Source organism: Prionailurus bengalensis, chromosome D1, assembly GCF_016509475.1.
Source record: "Prionailurus bengalensis isolate Pbe53 chromosome D1, Fcat_Pben_1.1_paternal_pri, whole genome shotgun sequence".
NCBI classification, from domain to species: domain Eukaryota; kingdom Metazoa; phylum Chordata; class Mammalia; order Carnivora; family Felidae; genus Prionailurus; species Prionailurus bengalensis.
Window position 1 is genome coordinate 65,484,774 of NC_057346.1, and position 13,828 is coordinate 65,498,601.

General features: G+C 40.4%; 1 protein-coding gene across 4 annotated transcripts in view; it reads right to left on the reverse strand.

The window, feature by feature from the left end:
• Positions 1-13,505, reverse strand: part of RIC3 (RIC3 acetylcholine receptor chaperone) — a 66,684-nt gene extending 53,179 nt beyond the window's left edge. The window contains exon 1 of one of the 4 annotated variants that reach the window (XM_043580568.1): positions 12,621-12,843. In XM_043580568.1, the coding sequence (XP_043436503.1) occupies positions 12,621-12,744 (124 nt within the window). In that variant the 5' untranslated portion in view covers positions 12,745-12,843. Of the gene's footprint in view, positions 1-12,620 lie in introns of all 4 variants that reach the window. The other 3 variants (XM_043580566.1, XM_043580567.1, XM_043580569.1) reach the window with 3 other exon arrangements.
• Between the last annotated feature and the right edge of the window lie 323 nt (positions 13,506-13,828).

Sequence of the window (13,828 nt, forward strand, 5' to 3'; positions counted from 1 at the left end):
TGTTTGCGTAATCAGGCATTACTCTATTCTTTTTACACCTTTTCTATATCTTCTTTATTTTCCTTTCTCTCTCTCTCTGGATTAAGCCTTATAGATTGTTTGATTCTCTGCTTGGTCTCTTTTTTTTTTTTTTTTTTTTTTGCCCCTTTCATTTTACTCTTTGTACGGGATCAGGTTCCCTGCCCTTTCCTTTTTTCTAGGGTTACTTCAATGAACAAATCAAAGCACACCTGGTGGAAGGTCCAAATAATCCACCACTACAAGGAAGAGCATTATAGAGGACTGACCAGTGGGATAGAGCTCCCAACTACACAGAAAGCATGCCATACACTCCAAAAACACTTCCTGAAGGGCCAGGCCTTGGACAATGTATGATCTCTTTTTAATATAATAATACTCACAGGTGCAGGACACATAACAAGCTATTAAAATACAGAGAAGACAGACTCCTATCCAAAAATGACAAAATGGAAGAATTCCCCTCAAAGAAATTCCAGGAAGAAATGACAGCCAGAGAATTGCTCAAAACAAATATAAACAATAAATCTGAACAAGAATTTAGAATAATAGTCTTAAGACTAATAGCTGGGCTTGAAAAAAAGCATAGAAGGCACCAGAGAATCTACTGCTGCAGACATCAAGGAAGAAAGTCATGATGAATCAAGAAATGTTGTAAATGAGTTACAAAATAAACTTGATGCAGTGACAGCAAGGATGGAAGAAGCAAAAGAAGAGAATAGATGAAGTAAAAGATAAAATTAAGGAAAATAATGAAGCTGAAAAAAAGAGGGAAAGGAAATGATTAGACCACAAGGGGAGAATTTTAAAGACCTAAGTGATTCAATGAAACAAAATAGTATCCATTATCATAAGAGTTCCAGAAGAAGAAGAGAGAAAGGGGCAGAAAGTTTATTTGAACAAATTATATCTGAAAACTTCCCTAATGCAGAGAAGGAAACAGGCATCCAAGTCCAAGAGGCAAAATACAAAGATAAAGAGAGAATTCTGAAAGCAGCTTGGGATAAATGGACCTTAACCTACAAGGGTAGACACATAAGGGAAGTAGCAGACCTGTCCATTGAAACTCGGCAGGCTAGAAGGGAATGGCAGGAAATATTCAATGTGCTGAATAGGAAAAATATACAGCCAAAAATCCTTATCCAGCAAGGCTGTCATTCAGAATAGAAGGAGAGATAAAGGCTTTCCCAGACAAACAAAAACTAAAGGAGTTCATGACCACTAAACCAGTCTTGCAGGAGATCCTAAGGGGGGACTCTGTGAGCGGAAAGCAGCAAAGACTACAAAGGACCAGGAACATCAAAACAAGCACAAAACCTACAGATAACACAATGACACTAAATTCAATAATCACTTTCAATAATCACTCTGAACATAAATGGACTAAATGCCCCAATCAAAAGACAAAAGAGCTTAAGAATGGATACTCATTTTAGACCTGAGGACACCTGCAGATTCAAAGTGAGGGGATGGAGAACCATCTATAATGTTACTGGACATCAAAAGAAAACAAGAGTAGCCATACTATATTTTATTTTTTCTAAGGTTTATGTTTTTGAGAGAGACAAAGCATGAGCGGGGGAGGGGCAAAGAGAGGAGGAGACACAGAATCCAAAGCAGGCTCCAGGCTCTGAGCTATCAGCACAGAGCCCAACACAGGGCTCAAACTCATGAACTGTGAGATCATGACCCAAGTTGAAGTCAGATGCTTAACTGACTGAGCCACCCAGGTGCCCCAGACAAACTAGATTTTAAAACAAAGACTGTAACAAGAGATGAAGAAGGGCATTATACCATAATTAGGGGGTCTATCCATCAAGAGGAGCCAACAATCGTAAATGTTTATGCCCCCAACATGAAACACCCAAATATAAATCAACTAATCACAACCATAAATATATATATATATATAATACAGTGATTGCCACTTACAGCAACAGACCGATCATGTAGGCAGAAAAATCAATAAGGAAATAACAGCTCTGAATGACACATTGGACCAGATGGACACAACAGATATATTCAGAACTTTTCAACCCAAAGCAGAATACACATTCTTCTCAAATGCACATTGAACATTCTCCAAAAGAGATTGCATACTAGGTCACAAAATAGCCCTCAACAAATATAAAAGGGTTGAAATCATACCATGCATATTTTAATCACAACACTATGAATGAAACTTGAAATCAACCACAAGAAAAAGTTTGGAAAGCCCCCAAATACATGGAGGTTAAAGAACATCCTACTAAAGAATGAATGGGTTAAACAGGAAATTAAAGAAGAAATTAAAAAATATATGGAAGCAAATGAAATGAAAATATGACAGTCCAAATCCTTTGGGATGCAGCAAAGGCAGTCCAGAGACGAAAATATATTGCAATTCAGGCCTTTCTCAAGAAGCAAGAAAGGTCCCAAATACACCACCTAACCTCACACCTAAAGGAACTACAAAGGCAGCAGCAAAGAAAGCCCAAAGCCAGCAGAAGAGAATAAAGATTAGAAATAAACAATATAGAATCCAAAAAAAAAAAAAAAAAAGGTAGCAAAGATCAATGAATCTAAGAGCTGGTTTTTCGAAAGAATAAACAAAACTGATAAACTCCTAGCCAGACTTCTTAAAAAGAAAAGAGAGATAACCCAAATATATAAAATCACAAAAGAAAGAGGAAAGATCACAACCAACACCACAGAAATGCAATTATTACAGAATACTATGAAAAATTATATACCAACAAACTGGACAATCTGGAAGAAGTGGATAAATTCCTAGACACCCACACACTACCAAAACTCAAATAGGAAGAAATAGAAAATTTGAACAGACCCATAACAAGAAAAGAAATTGAATCAGTTATCAAAAATCTCCAACAAATAAGAGTCCTGGGCCAGATGGCTTCCAAGGGGAATTCTACCAGACATTTAAAGCAGAGTTCATGCCTATCCTTCTCAAGCTGCTCCAAAAAACAGAAATGGAAGGAAAGCTTCCAGACTCCTATGAAGCCAGCATTACCTTGATTCCCAAACCAGACAGAGACCCGACTAAAAAGGAGAATTACAGGCCAATATCCCTAATGAACATGGATGCAAAAATCTCAACAAAATACTAGCAAATCGAATTCAACAGTGTATCAAACAATTATTCACCACGATCAAGTGGATTCATTCCTGGGCTGCAGGGCTGGTTCAATATTCATGAATCAATCAGTGTGGTACGTCACATTAATAAAAGAAAGGATAAGAACCATATGATCCTGTCAATAGATGCAGAAAAAGCATTTGACAAAATACAGCATCCTTTCTCAATAAAAACCCTCAAGAAAGTCAGGATGGAAGGAACATATCTTAACATCATAAAAGCCATATATGAAAAGCCCACAGTTAATATCATCCCCATGGGGAAAAAAGTGAGAGCTTTCCCCCTGAGATCAGGAACAGGACAGCACCACTGTTGTTTAACACAGTGCTGTAAGTCCTAGCCTCAGCAATCAGATAATAAAATGAAATAAAAGGCATCCAAATTGGCAAAGAAGTCGTCAATGTTTCACTCTTTGCAGATGACATAATACTCTACATGGAAAACCTGAAAGACTCCACCAAAAAACTGCTAGAGCTGATACATGAATTCAGCAAAGTCGCAGGATATAAAAATCAATGTAAAGAAATTGGTTGCATTTCTATACAGCAATTACACCAATAATGAAGCAACTGAAAGATATCAAAGAATCAATCCCATTTATAATTGCACCAAAAACCATAAAATACCTAGGAAGAAACCTAACCAAAGAGGTAAAAAAATCTGTATGCTGAAAGCTATAGAAAGCTTATGAAAGAAACTGAAGAAGGGGTGCCTGAGTGGCTTAGTCAGTTAAGTGTCCGACTTCAGCTCAGGTCCTGATCTCATGGTCCACGGGTTCGAACCCTGCATCAGGCTCTGTGTGGACAGCTCTGAGCCTGGATCCTGTTTTGGACTCTGTGTCCCCATCTCTCTCTGCCCCTTGCCCCCCCATCTCAAAAATAAACATTAAAAATTTTTTTAATAAATTGAAAATGACACAAAGAAATGGAAAAACATTCCATGATCATGGACTGGAAGAACAAATATTGTTAAAATGTCGATACTACCCAAAGCAATCTACACATTCGATGCAATCCCAATCAAAATAGCACCAGCATTCTTCACAGAGCTAGAGCAAACAATCCTAAAATTTGTATGGAACCACAAAAGACCCCGAATAGCCAAAGTAATGTTGAAAAAGAAAACCAAAGCTGGAGGCATCACAATTCTGGACTTTCGCCTGTATTACAAAGCTGGAAGCATCAAGACAGTATGGTAATGGCACAAAAACAGACACAGAGACCAATGGAATAGAGAACCCAGAAAGGGACCCACAAACATATGGCCAACTAATCTTCAACAAAGCAGTAAAAAAGACATTCTCTTTAGCAAATGGTGCTGGGAGAATTGGAAAGCAACATGTAGAAGAATGAAACTGGACCACTTTCTTACACTATACACAAAAATAAATTCAAAATGGATAAAATACCTAAGTGTGAGACAGGAAACCATCAAAATCCTACATGAGAAAAGAGGCAGCAACCTCTTTGACTCTGGGTACAGCAACTTCTTACTTGACATATCTCTGAAGGCAAGAGAAATAAAAGCAAAAATGAACCACTGGGACCTCATCAAGATAAAAAGCTTCAACACAACAAAGGAAACAATCAACAAAACTAAAAGCCAACTGAAGGAATGGGAGAAGATATTTGCAAATGACATATGACATATTAAAGCATTAGTATCCCAAATCTATAAAGAACTTACCAAACTCAACACCCGAAAAACAAATAACCCAGTGAAGAAATGGGCAAAAGACATGAATAGACACGCTTCCAAAGAAGACACCCAGATGACCAACAGACCCATGAAAAGATGCTCAACATCGCTCATCATCTGAGAAATACAAATCAAAACCACACAGAGATACCACCTCACACCTGTCAGAATGGCTAAAATTAACAACTCAAGAAACAGCAGATGTTGGTGATGGTGTGGAGAAAAGAGAATCCTCTTGCACTGTGGTGGGAATGCAAACTGGTGCAGCCACTCTGGAAAACAGTGTGGAGGTTCCTCAAGAAATTAAAAATGGAATTACCCTATTAGCCAACAACAGCACTACTAGGGATCTATCTAAAGGATACAGGAGTGCTGATTCAAAGGGACACACGCACCCCAATATTTATAGAAGCGCTATCAACATAGCAAAATTATGGAAAGAGCCCAAATGTTCATTGACTGATAAATGGAGAAAAAAAAAGATGTGGTATATACATACAATGGAATACTACTCGGCAATGAAAAAGAATGAATCTTGCCATTTGCAGTAACATGGATAGAACTGGAGGCCATTATGCTAAGTGAAATAAGTCAGTTAGAGAATGACAGATCACATGATTTCATTCACAGGTGAAATCTGAGAAACTTAACACATGGCTAGAGGGTAAGGGAAGGAAAAATAAGATTAAAAACAGAGTGAGGCAATCCATAAGAGAGACTCTCAAATACAGAGAACAAACTGAGGGTTGATGAGGTTGGGGAAAATGGGTGATGGGCACTGAGGAAGGCACTTGTTGGAATCAGCACTGGGTGTTGTATGTAAGTGATGAATCACGGCATCTACTCCTGAAGCCAAGACTACAAGACTACCCTGTACGTTAGCTAACTTGACCAAAGGGGGAAAAAAAATTCACTTTTAGTTCTAGCCACACTAAAATGTTCATATTTCCCAAATGTATACACCCAAGAAAAATGAAAACATGTCTACATCAAAGTTTATATTCAAATGTTAAAAGCAGCATTACGTATATAATAAAAAAATACATAAATAACCTAAATGTCCATCAATGGATGAATGGATAAACAAAATGTAGCATATCCACAAAATGGACTACTATTTGGTCATAAAGTCATGAAGTACTGTTACATGCTACAACAGGGATGAACCTTGAAAACATTATGCTAAGCAAAAGAAGCCAATCACAAAAGATCACATATTGTAGGATTCCATTTATATGAAATTTCCAGAACAGGAAAATTTATACATACAGAAAGTTGCCTAGGGCTGAAGGCAGAGTGGGGTGTGTTGGAGGGTGATGGATAAAGAGTATGATGGAGATGGGGGGGGGATGACAAAGTAAATGTTCTAACACTGATTGTGGTAATGGCTGTATGACTCGGAATAGAACAAAAATCACTGAACTGTACACTTGAAGTGGATGAACTATATGTGAACTTTATCTTAAGAAAGCCATTAGAAAAGAAAACCTCCTGTTCTAGGACACCTTTCCTGCTCCCAATAAAACTGATCATTCTAATCATGAGTTCCCACTGGTTCCTGCAAGGTGTTTGAGTATATGCAACTGATATTGTTCTTCACTTATTTGTTGTCCATTTACCTCTACTAAACTGTGCATTCCTCAGGCAGATAATTGGCTCATTTTTCTTAGAATCCACAGTTATCTGTACACTGTGTACACACTAAGTGAAAGAGCACATCATAAATATTTACTAAAAGATGGTCTAAACAGCAGTCATGTGGAAAAGAGACTGTACTTGTTTCACATACTCCAATGGGCAGAAATGAAAGTTACAATGACGGGTTTTAAGAATTTTCAAAAATCAGGGTTGTCTTTCTCTAAAAGAAAGGTTTCTTGGTTCTGTGAATTCTCCGAATTGACACTCAAATTGTGAATGTATGTGTAAATAGTATGTGAATTTTTCTAGGGAGAAACTCTAACTTTCATCAGATTCTCAAAGGGGTATGTAACCCCAAAATGGGTAGGAATTGCTATTTTTTTTTCTTTTTAAAAAATTTTAGGGGTGCCTAGTTGGCTCAGTCAGTTGAGCATCCGACTTAGGCTCAGGTCATGATCTCATGGTTTGTGGGTTCAAACCCTGCATCAGGCTCTATGTTTACAGCTCAGATTCGAGATGCTTTGGATTCTGCTTCGGATTCTGTGTCCCCCTCTCTCTCTGCCCGTCCCCTGCTCACACTCTCTTTCTCAAAAATAAACATTAACAAGATTTTAATTAAAAAAATTTAATCCCAGTAAACATACAGTGTTATATTAGTTTCAGGTGTGCAATTTAATGATTCAACAATTCCATGTATTACTCAATGCTCATCAAAAGTGTAGTCTTGGGGTGTCTGGGTGGTTCAGTTGGTGGAGTGTCTGACTCTTGGTTTTGGTTCAGGGGATGATCTCACAGTTCATGGGATTGAGCCCTGCGTCAGCCTCCACGCTGGCAACACAGAGCCTGCTTGGGATTCTAACACTCACTCACTCACTCACTCTCTCTCTCTCTCTCTCTGTCTCTCCCCCACTTGTGTGCACATGCACCCACACTCTCTAAATAAATAAATAATCATTAAAAAAAAATGTAGTCTTTAATGCCCTTCATCTATTTCACCCATCCCCCAACCTACCTCTCCTCTGGTAACCATCTGTTTGTTCTCTATAGTAAGAGTCTGTTTTGTGGTTTGTCTTTTTTTCCTTTTTATTTAATTTTTATTTTGGTTTTTTATATTTTAGTTAGTTAATACACAGTGCAATATTGGATTCAGAAGTAGAATTCAGCGATTCATTACTTAGATACAACATCCAGTGCTTATCATGACAAAGAATTATTCACCATAATCAAGTGGGATTTATTCCTGGACTGCAGGGCTGGTTCAATATTAGCAAATCAACCAACATGATACACATTAATAAAAGGATAAGAACCATATGATCCTGTCAATAGATGCAGAAAAAGCATTTGAAAAAAATATAGCATGAATTCTTTTTTTTTTTTTTTAATATTTATTTTTGAGAGAGTGAGAGAGACAGAGCGTGAGCGAGGGAGGGGCAGAGAGAGAGAGAGGGAGACACAGAATCTGAAGCAGGCTCCAGGCTCTGCACTGTCAGCACAGAGCCCAATGCTGGGCTTGAACTCATGAACCATGAGACCATGACCTGAGCCGAACTCAGACGCTTAACCAACTGAGTCACCCAAGTGCCCCATGAATTCTTTAATGTTTAATTTTGAAAGCAAGTGCACAAGCAGAGAGGAGGCGCAGAGAGACTGGGGGACAGAGGATCCTAAGTCAGCTCCACACTGACAGCAGAAAGCTTGAGCATCCGTTCTTGATAAAAACCCTCAACAAAGTAGGGATAGATACAACATACCTCAATATCATAAAGACCATATACCAAAGACCCACAGCTAATATCCTTAAAGGGGAAAAACTGAGAGCCTCTCTCCTACTATCAGGAACAAGACAAGGATACCCATTCTCACCATTACCATTTAATATAGTACTGAATGTCTTAGCCTCAGCAATCAGACAACACAATGAAATAAAGGACGTACAAATTGGCAAGGAAGAAGTCAAACTTTCACTCTGCAGACAATGTGATACTCTATGTAGAAAACCCAAAAGACTCCACCAAAAAATTGCTAGAATACATGAATTCAGCAAAGTCATAGGATATAACATCAACTGTGCAGAAATCTGTTGCATTTCTATACACCAGTAATGAAGCAGCAGAAAAAGAAATCAAGGAACCAATCCCATTTACAACTGTGCCCAAAACAAGAAGATAGTTAAGAATAAACCTAACTAAAGAGGCAAAAAAAAAAAAAAAAAAAAATCTGTACTCTGGAAGCTATAGAAAACTTGCGAAAGATACTGAAGAGGACACAAAGAAATGGAAAAACATTCCATGCTCATGGATTGGAAGAACACTGTTAAAATGTCTATACTACCCAAAGCAATCTACACATTTAATGCAATCCCTATCAAAATACCTGTACCACCAGCATTTTTCACAGAGCTAGATCAAACAATCCTAAAATTTGTATGGAAGCACAAAAGACCCTGAATAGCCACAGCAATTCTGAAAAAAATAAAACTAGAAGTATCATGATTCCAGATTTCAAGCTATATTATAAAGCTGTAGTCATCAAGACAGTATGGTTATGGCAGAAAAACAGACATATAGATCAATGGAACAGAATGGAAAACCCAGAAATGGACCCACAACCATAGGGTCAACTCATCTTCAACAAAGCAGTCTCTTCAGCAAACAGTGTTGGGAAAACTGGACAGCGACATGCAGAAGACACACTGGACCACTTTCTTACACTACACACAAAAAAACTCAAAATGGATGAAAGACCTAAACGTAAGACAGAAAACCATCAAAATCCTAGAGGAGAACAAAGGCAGCAACCTGTGATCTCGGTCAGAGCAAATTCTTACTAGACACATCACTGAAGGCAAGGAAAACAAAAGCAAACATGAACGACTCGGACTTCATCAAGATTAAAGATTCGGGGGGTACCTCGGTGGCTCAGCCAGTTGAGCATCTGACTTTGGCTCAGGTCATGATCTCATGGTTCATGAGTTTGAGTCCTGCATGGGGCTCACTGCTGCCAGCGCAGAGCCCTCTTCAGATCCTCTGTTCCCCTCTCTCGCTGCCCCTCCCCTGCTCATGCTCTCTCAAAAATAAACATTAAAAATCCACAAAGATGAAAAGCTTCTGCACAGCAAAGGAAACAATCAACAAAACTAAAAGAAGGCCTACAGAATGGGAGAAAATATTTGCAAACAGCACATCTGGTAAAAGATTAGTATCCAAAATCCATAACTTCTCAAACTCAACACCCAAAAAACAAACAAAATGGACCCAGTTAAGAAATGGCAAAACACACGAATGGACACTCTTCCAAAGAAGACATCCAGCTGGCTAACAGACACATAAAAAGACACTCAACAACACCCATCATCAGGGAAATACAAATCAAAATCATAGTAACATATCACTTCACACCTGTCAGAATGGCTAAGATTAACACAAAGAACAACAAGTATTGGTGAGGATGTGGAGAAAGGGGAACCCTCTTGCACTGCTACTGGGAATGCAAACTGGTGCAGCCACTCTGGAGGACAGTATGGAGGTTCTTCAAGAAACTAAAAATAGAACTACCCTATGACCCGCCAATTTTACTACCAGGTATTTACCCCAAGGATACAAAAATACAGATTCAGAGGGGTACATGCGCTCCAATGTTAATAGCAGCATTATCAACAATAGGAATGGCTGTTTTTATTTTTTAATGTTTGTTTATGTTGAGAGAGAGCAGGTGTGCTCACACAAGCATGCAGAGAAGGGGCAAAGAGAGGAGAGAGAATCCCACACAAGCTCAATGCTGTCAGCACAAATCCCAACACGGGGCTCGAACCCACAAACTAGGAGACCATGACCTGAGCCAAAAATCAAGCGTCAGACACTTAAGGGACTGAGCCAATCAGGCACCCTGAAATCACTATTTTAAAAATGTGACATACCGGTGTGAGGATTTTAATTAATTTTTTTTTTAAGTCTAGTTGACATACAATGTTACTATGTCATACACCTGAAACTAATGTAATTCCACAACTCTATACATTATTATGCTCACAAGTGCAGCTATCATCTATACTGCACAGCCCTGTGACACCACTGGCTATAACACCTGTGCTGTACTTTCATCCTGTGACTTATTAATTTCAAAACTGGAGGCCTGTACCTCCCACTCCTCTTCATCTGCTTTCCCCATTCCCTCCCCCACCCCTCCCATTTGGGGATCATCAGTTTGTTCTCTAGGTTTACGGGTCTGTTTCTGTTTGCTCATTTGTTTAAGGTTTTAGATTCCATTTCACATATAATTGAAATTATATGGTATTTGTCTTCCTGACTTATTTCACTTAGCATAATACCCTCTAGGTCCATAAAAGGGCAGAGGTTTTAGTTAGCAAAATTTCAGTTACTGGCATAGATCATTCAAGGTAAGTTTTTGCCTAGATTATACTCTTTTAGTAACTAATGCAAAAAGAGAATTCACAGTATTAGTAGCTTCATGAACTTAACTTATTCACGTTATTTATTGACTGCCATTTTAGGTAAATGCTAAATGAAGTAGTTAGTGGTAGACAAGACAAAGTCCCCGCCTTCATGAAGCTTACATACTCGAAAGTAGAAACAGAAAAAAAGTGAGTAAACAAATAAGAACATTTCACACCATATAGTAATTCCTTCAAAAAGGAAAATAATACAACATGAAGGACTAGGAAGTGATTCGGGTGGAGCTGTCTTAGCTAGGGAGAGTCTCTCTGAGGAGATTACATTTGAGCTGAAACTTGAGTAAGGAGAAGGAAGGTGAGGTAAGAACATTCCAGGGAATAAGGAGAAGAGAAAGTGTTCTCATCTCTAAGATGACAACATTGAATATCAGCTCTTGAGTTCTCAAGGGAAAGAGCCACATTTAATCTCTCCACAACATGTATAAGAGGATCTCCCACTCACATTCAATGGAACTTATTCAAGATAATTCAGCATAATGGAATTCAATTCAGTGAAATACCATTTTAGAAGAATCTTTACTGCTCAAGATCATCATGAATTAATCTTCAAGGCAGACAAGACAGGATCATTAGACAAAGTGAGCAAAACCTTTAGGATTTTGTAACAAGGTAGAAAGAAAAACAAATAATGTGATAATTTTTTGGAAGTCTCTTCCAGGTAGATAGTTTTACAAGCATGAAGTTTATCAAGCAAATTCTATCAAGAGAATTCTGGGTTCAATCTGTCCTCCACCCCTAGAATTTAGTGCTTTGCATTCTATAGTATTTCTAATTTATGATGTGCAAGAGAGTGGAACTATATGGTCAGTGTGCACAAATAACAGGGAAGTGGATCTCAGTTCAAAAGGAGCTGTCCAATCACCAAGGGCTGAATATTAGTGCAAGTGTCTGGAGACTATAAAACCACCCTCAAGGGTATTACAGAGATTATTTACAGGAGAAAGTTCCTAGAACTTCAAGACCTACAGAGAACTGTTCTAGTCCCTTCTCTCAACCTGGACATCCATCCCTTTACACTCATTATGGAAAAGCCCCTGAAAGCAACCAACACGGTGGGTTTGTAAACACCACAAAGATCATACCAATAACAAAGGATTACCAAACAATTTAAGTAAGGGGAAAGTAGTAATCTGTTCACCTCAGTAACTGAAATTTGAGTTAAAATTTTCAAATTATACTTAAAAAGGCACAAAAACAGGCTCAAGCGGGGCGGTGGAAGTACACAACGACTTAAGGCTAACCACACCGATATCAATTGACTTTATGTAAAAGCACGACAGAAAGCACACGGAAACCCCCAAGAGGGGAATGCAAGTGGAAGCCCTCCTGACTCAAAGCACCTGAGCAGATGGCGACAGCTGGGTTAAGGCAGTGAGGGCAAGGGGGGAAGCTTCGAACGGGTGTGCGACGGGCCACCGAGAGGGTGCCCAGGCGCGCGCGAACGCCAGCACTCCCGGCTCTTCCTGCGTCCGGAGGTCGAAGGGACCAGACAGCTGGAGGAGTCGTCCGCTGACGCCAAGGGACCCGCAGGGGCTTGGCACCTCCCAAACGCCGCCAGGTCCGCCCTCTCTAGCCCTTTCGAGGAGACCTGGAGCACCCCTCAGTGCAGCAGTGCTCTTCGCAGACTGAGGGGAAGCTAGCCCGGTTGCTCACCTTCCGGCGCCGGCGGCGGCTCCTGCCGCTTTCCGCGGGACAGGAAGGCCTTGGGCAGCAGCAGCGACACAGCCAGGACGAGCCCCGAGGCCAGGGCCACCCTCTGCACGGTGGAGTACGCCATGGCCGCCGCCCTCGCCACAGGTGCCGACGCCAGCCGGAACCGGAACCGCAGCGCCGGCGGCCTCCTCCGACCGAACCGGGGCTGCGCGGACGGCGACGCGCGAGGGACAAGTGCGCCAGGCGCCCGCACCGCGGTCGCGGCCTCCGTACTCGCACCCGCGGCCTCCCGTCTTTGCCAACTGGAAACTCCTCCCTCTCCACGTCCCACGCCCAGGGGCGCGTCCTCCGGACCCGGGGCATTGGCGGTCCCGGCCTTCTGCGCATCCCGCTCACTGCGTGGCTGCGTCCGTGCGTCCGTCCGTCGGTCCGTCCCCTTACCGAAGGCAGCTCCCATTGCTCACAGCTGTTCTCAGTCTGTAGCCAAAGGAGCGAATGCTGAAACGCACGCCTAATGATCCCCCTCCACAGCGTAAAACCTTTCAAGAACGCCTCTTTATCCTTGGCACAGCCATCCGACTTGTTTCTATGCCCTGAAAGCTCTGAATGATTTGGTCTTAACAGTGCTGCATCCAAACATCCAAACTAGATCATTTGCTCTTTCCGCAGCATATTCCTTGCTTTCCGGGGGCCTTAGCTTGTCCTGTTCCCTCTGCCTGGAAAATTCCTAACGCCATCTCCACCGGGTAAATACTTCTCTGTAGAACAACTGAAAAAAAAAAAAAAAAACAACAAAAACAAAAAAAACCACTCTCTTCGTGAAACTTTTCCAGTCAGCTTCTCCTTCCTCTGCATTCCCACAGTCCTCCATTACTGTCTTTATTATTTAATGTTTATTAGCTAAATAAATAAGCATTTTATGAACATTCAGTTCTTCTGATGTATCAAATCCGGAAATGGCACTCCAGAGTATAAGATGGGTTTCCTTATGGAACAGATAGGTATCTATGCAGAATATTTTCTGCATTTTCTGGAGTAGTCAGCTCAATTGGAAGGAGAGGGTCAAGACAAGCTCCTCAAAGTATGTGAAATTCGAGTGTGTTTTTGAAAAATAAGTCACTAGACAGGTGGGAGGATTTAGAGTATTCAGGCAAAGGATGCAAAGAAGGCAAAGGCATGAAAGCCTGTGTGTGTTCCAAGAATTGCTA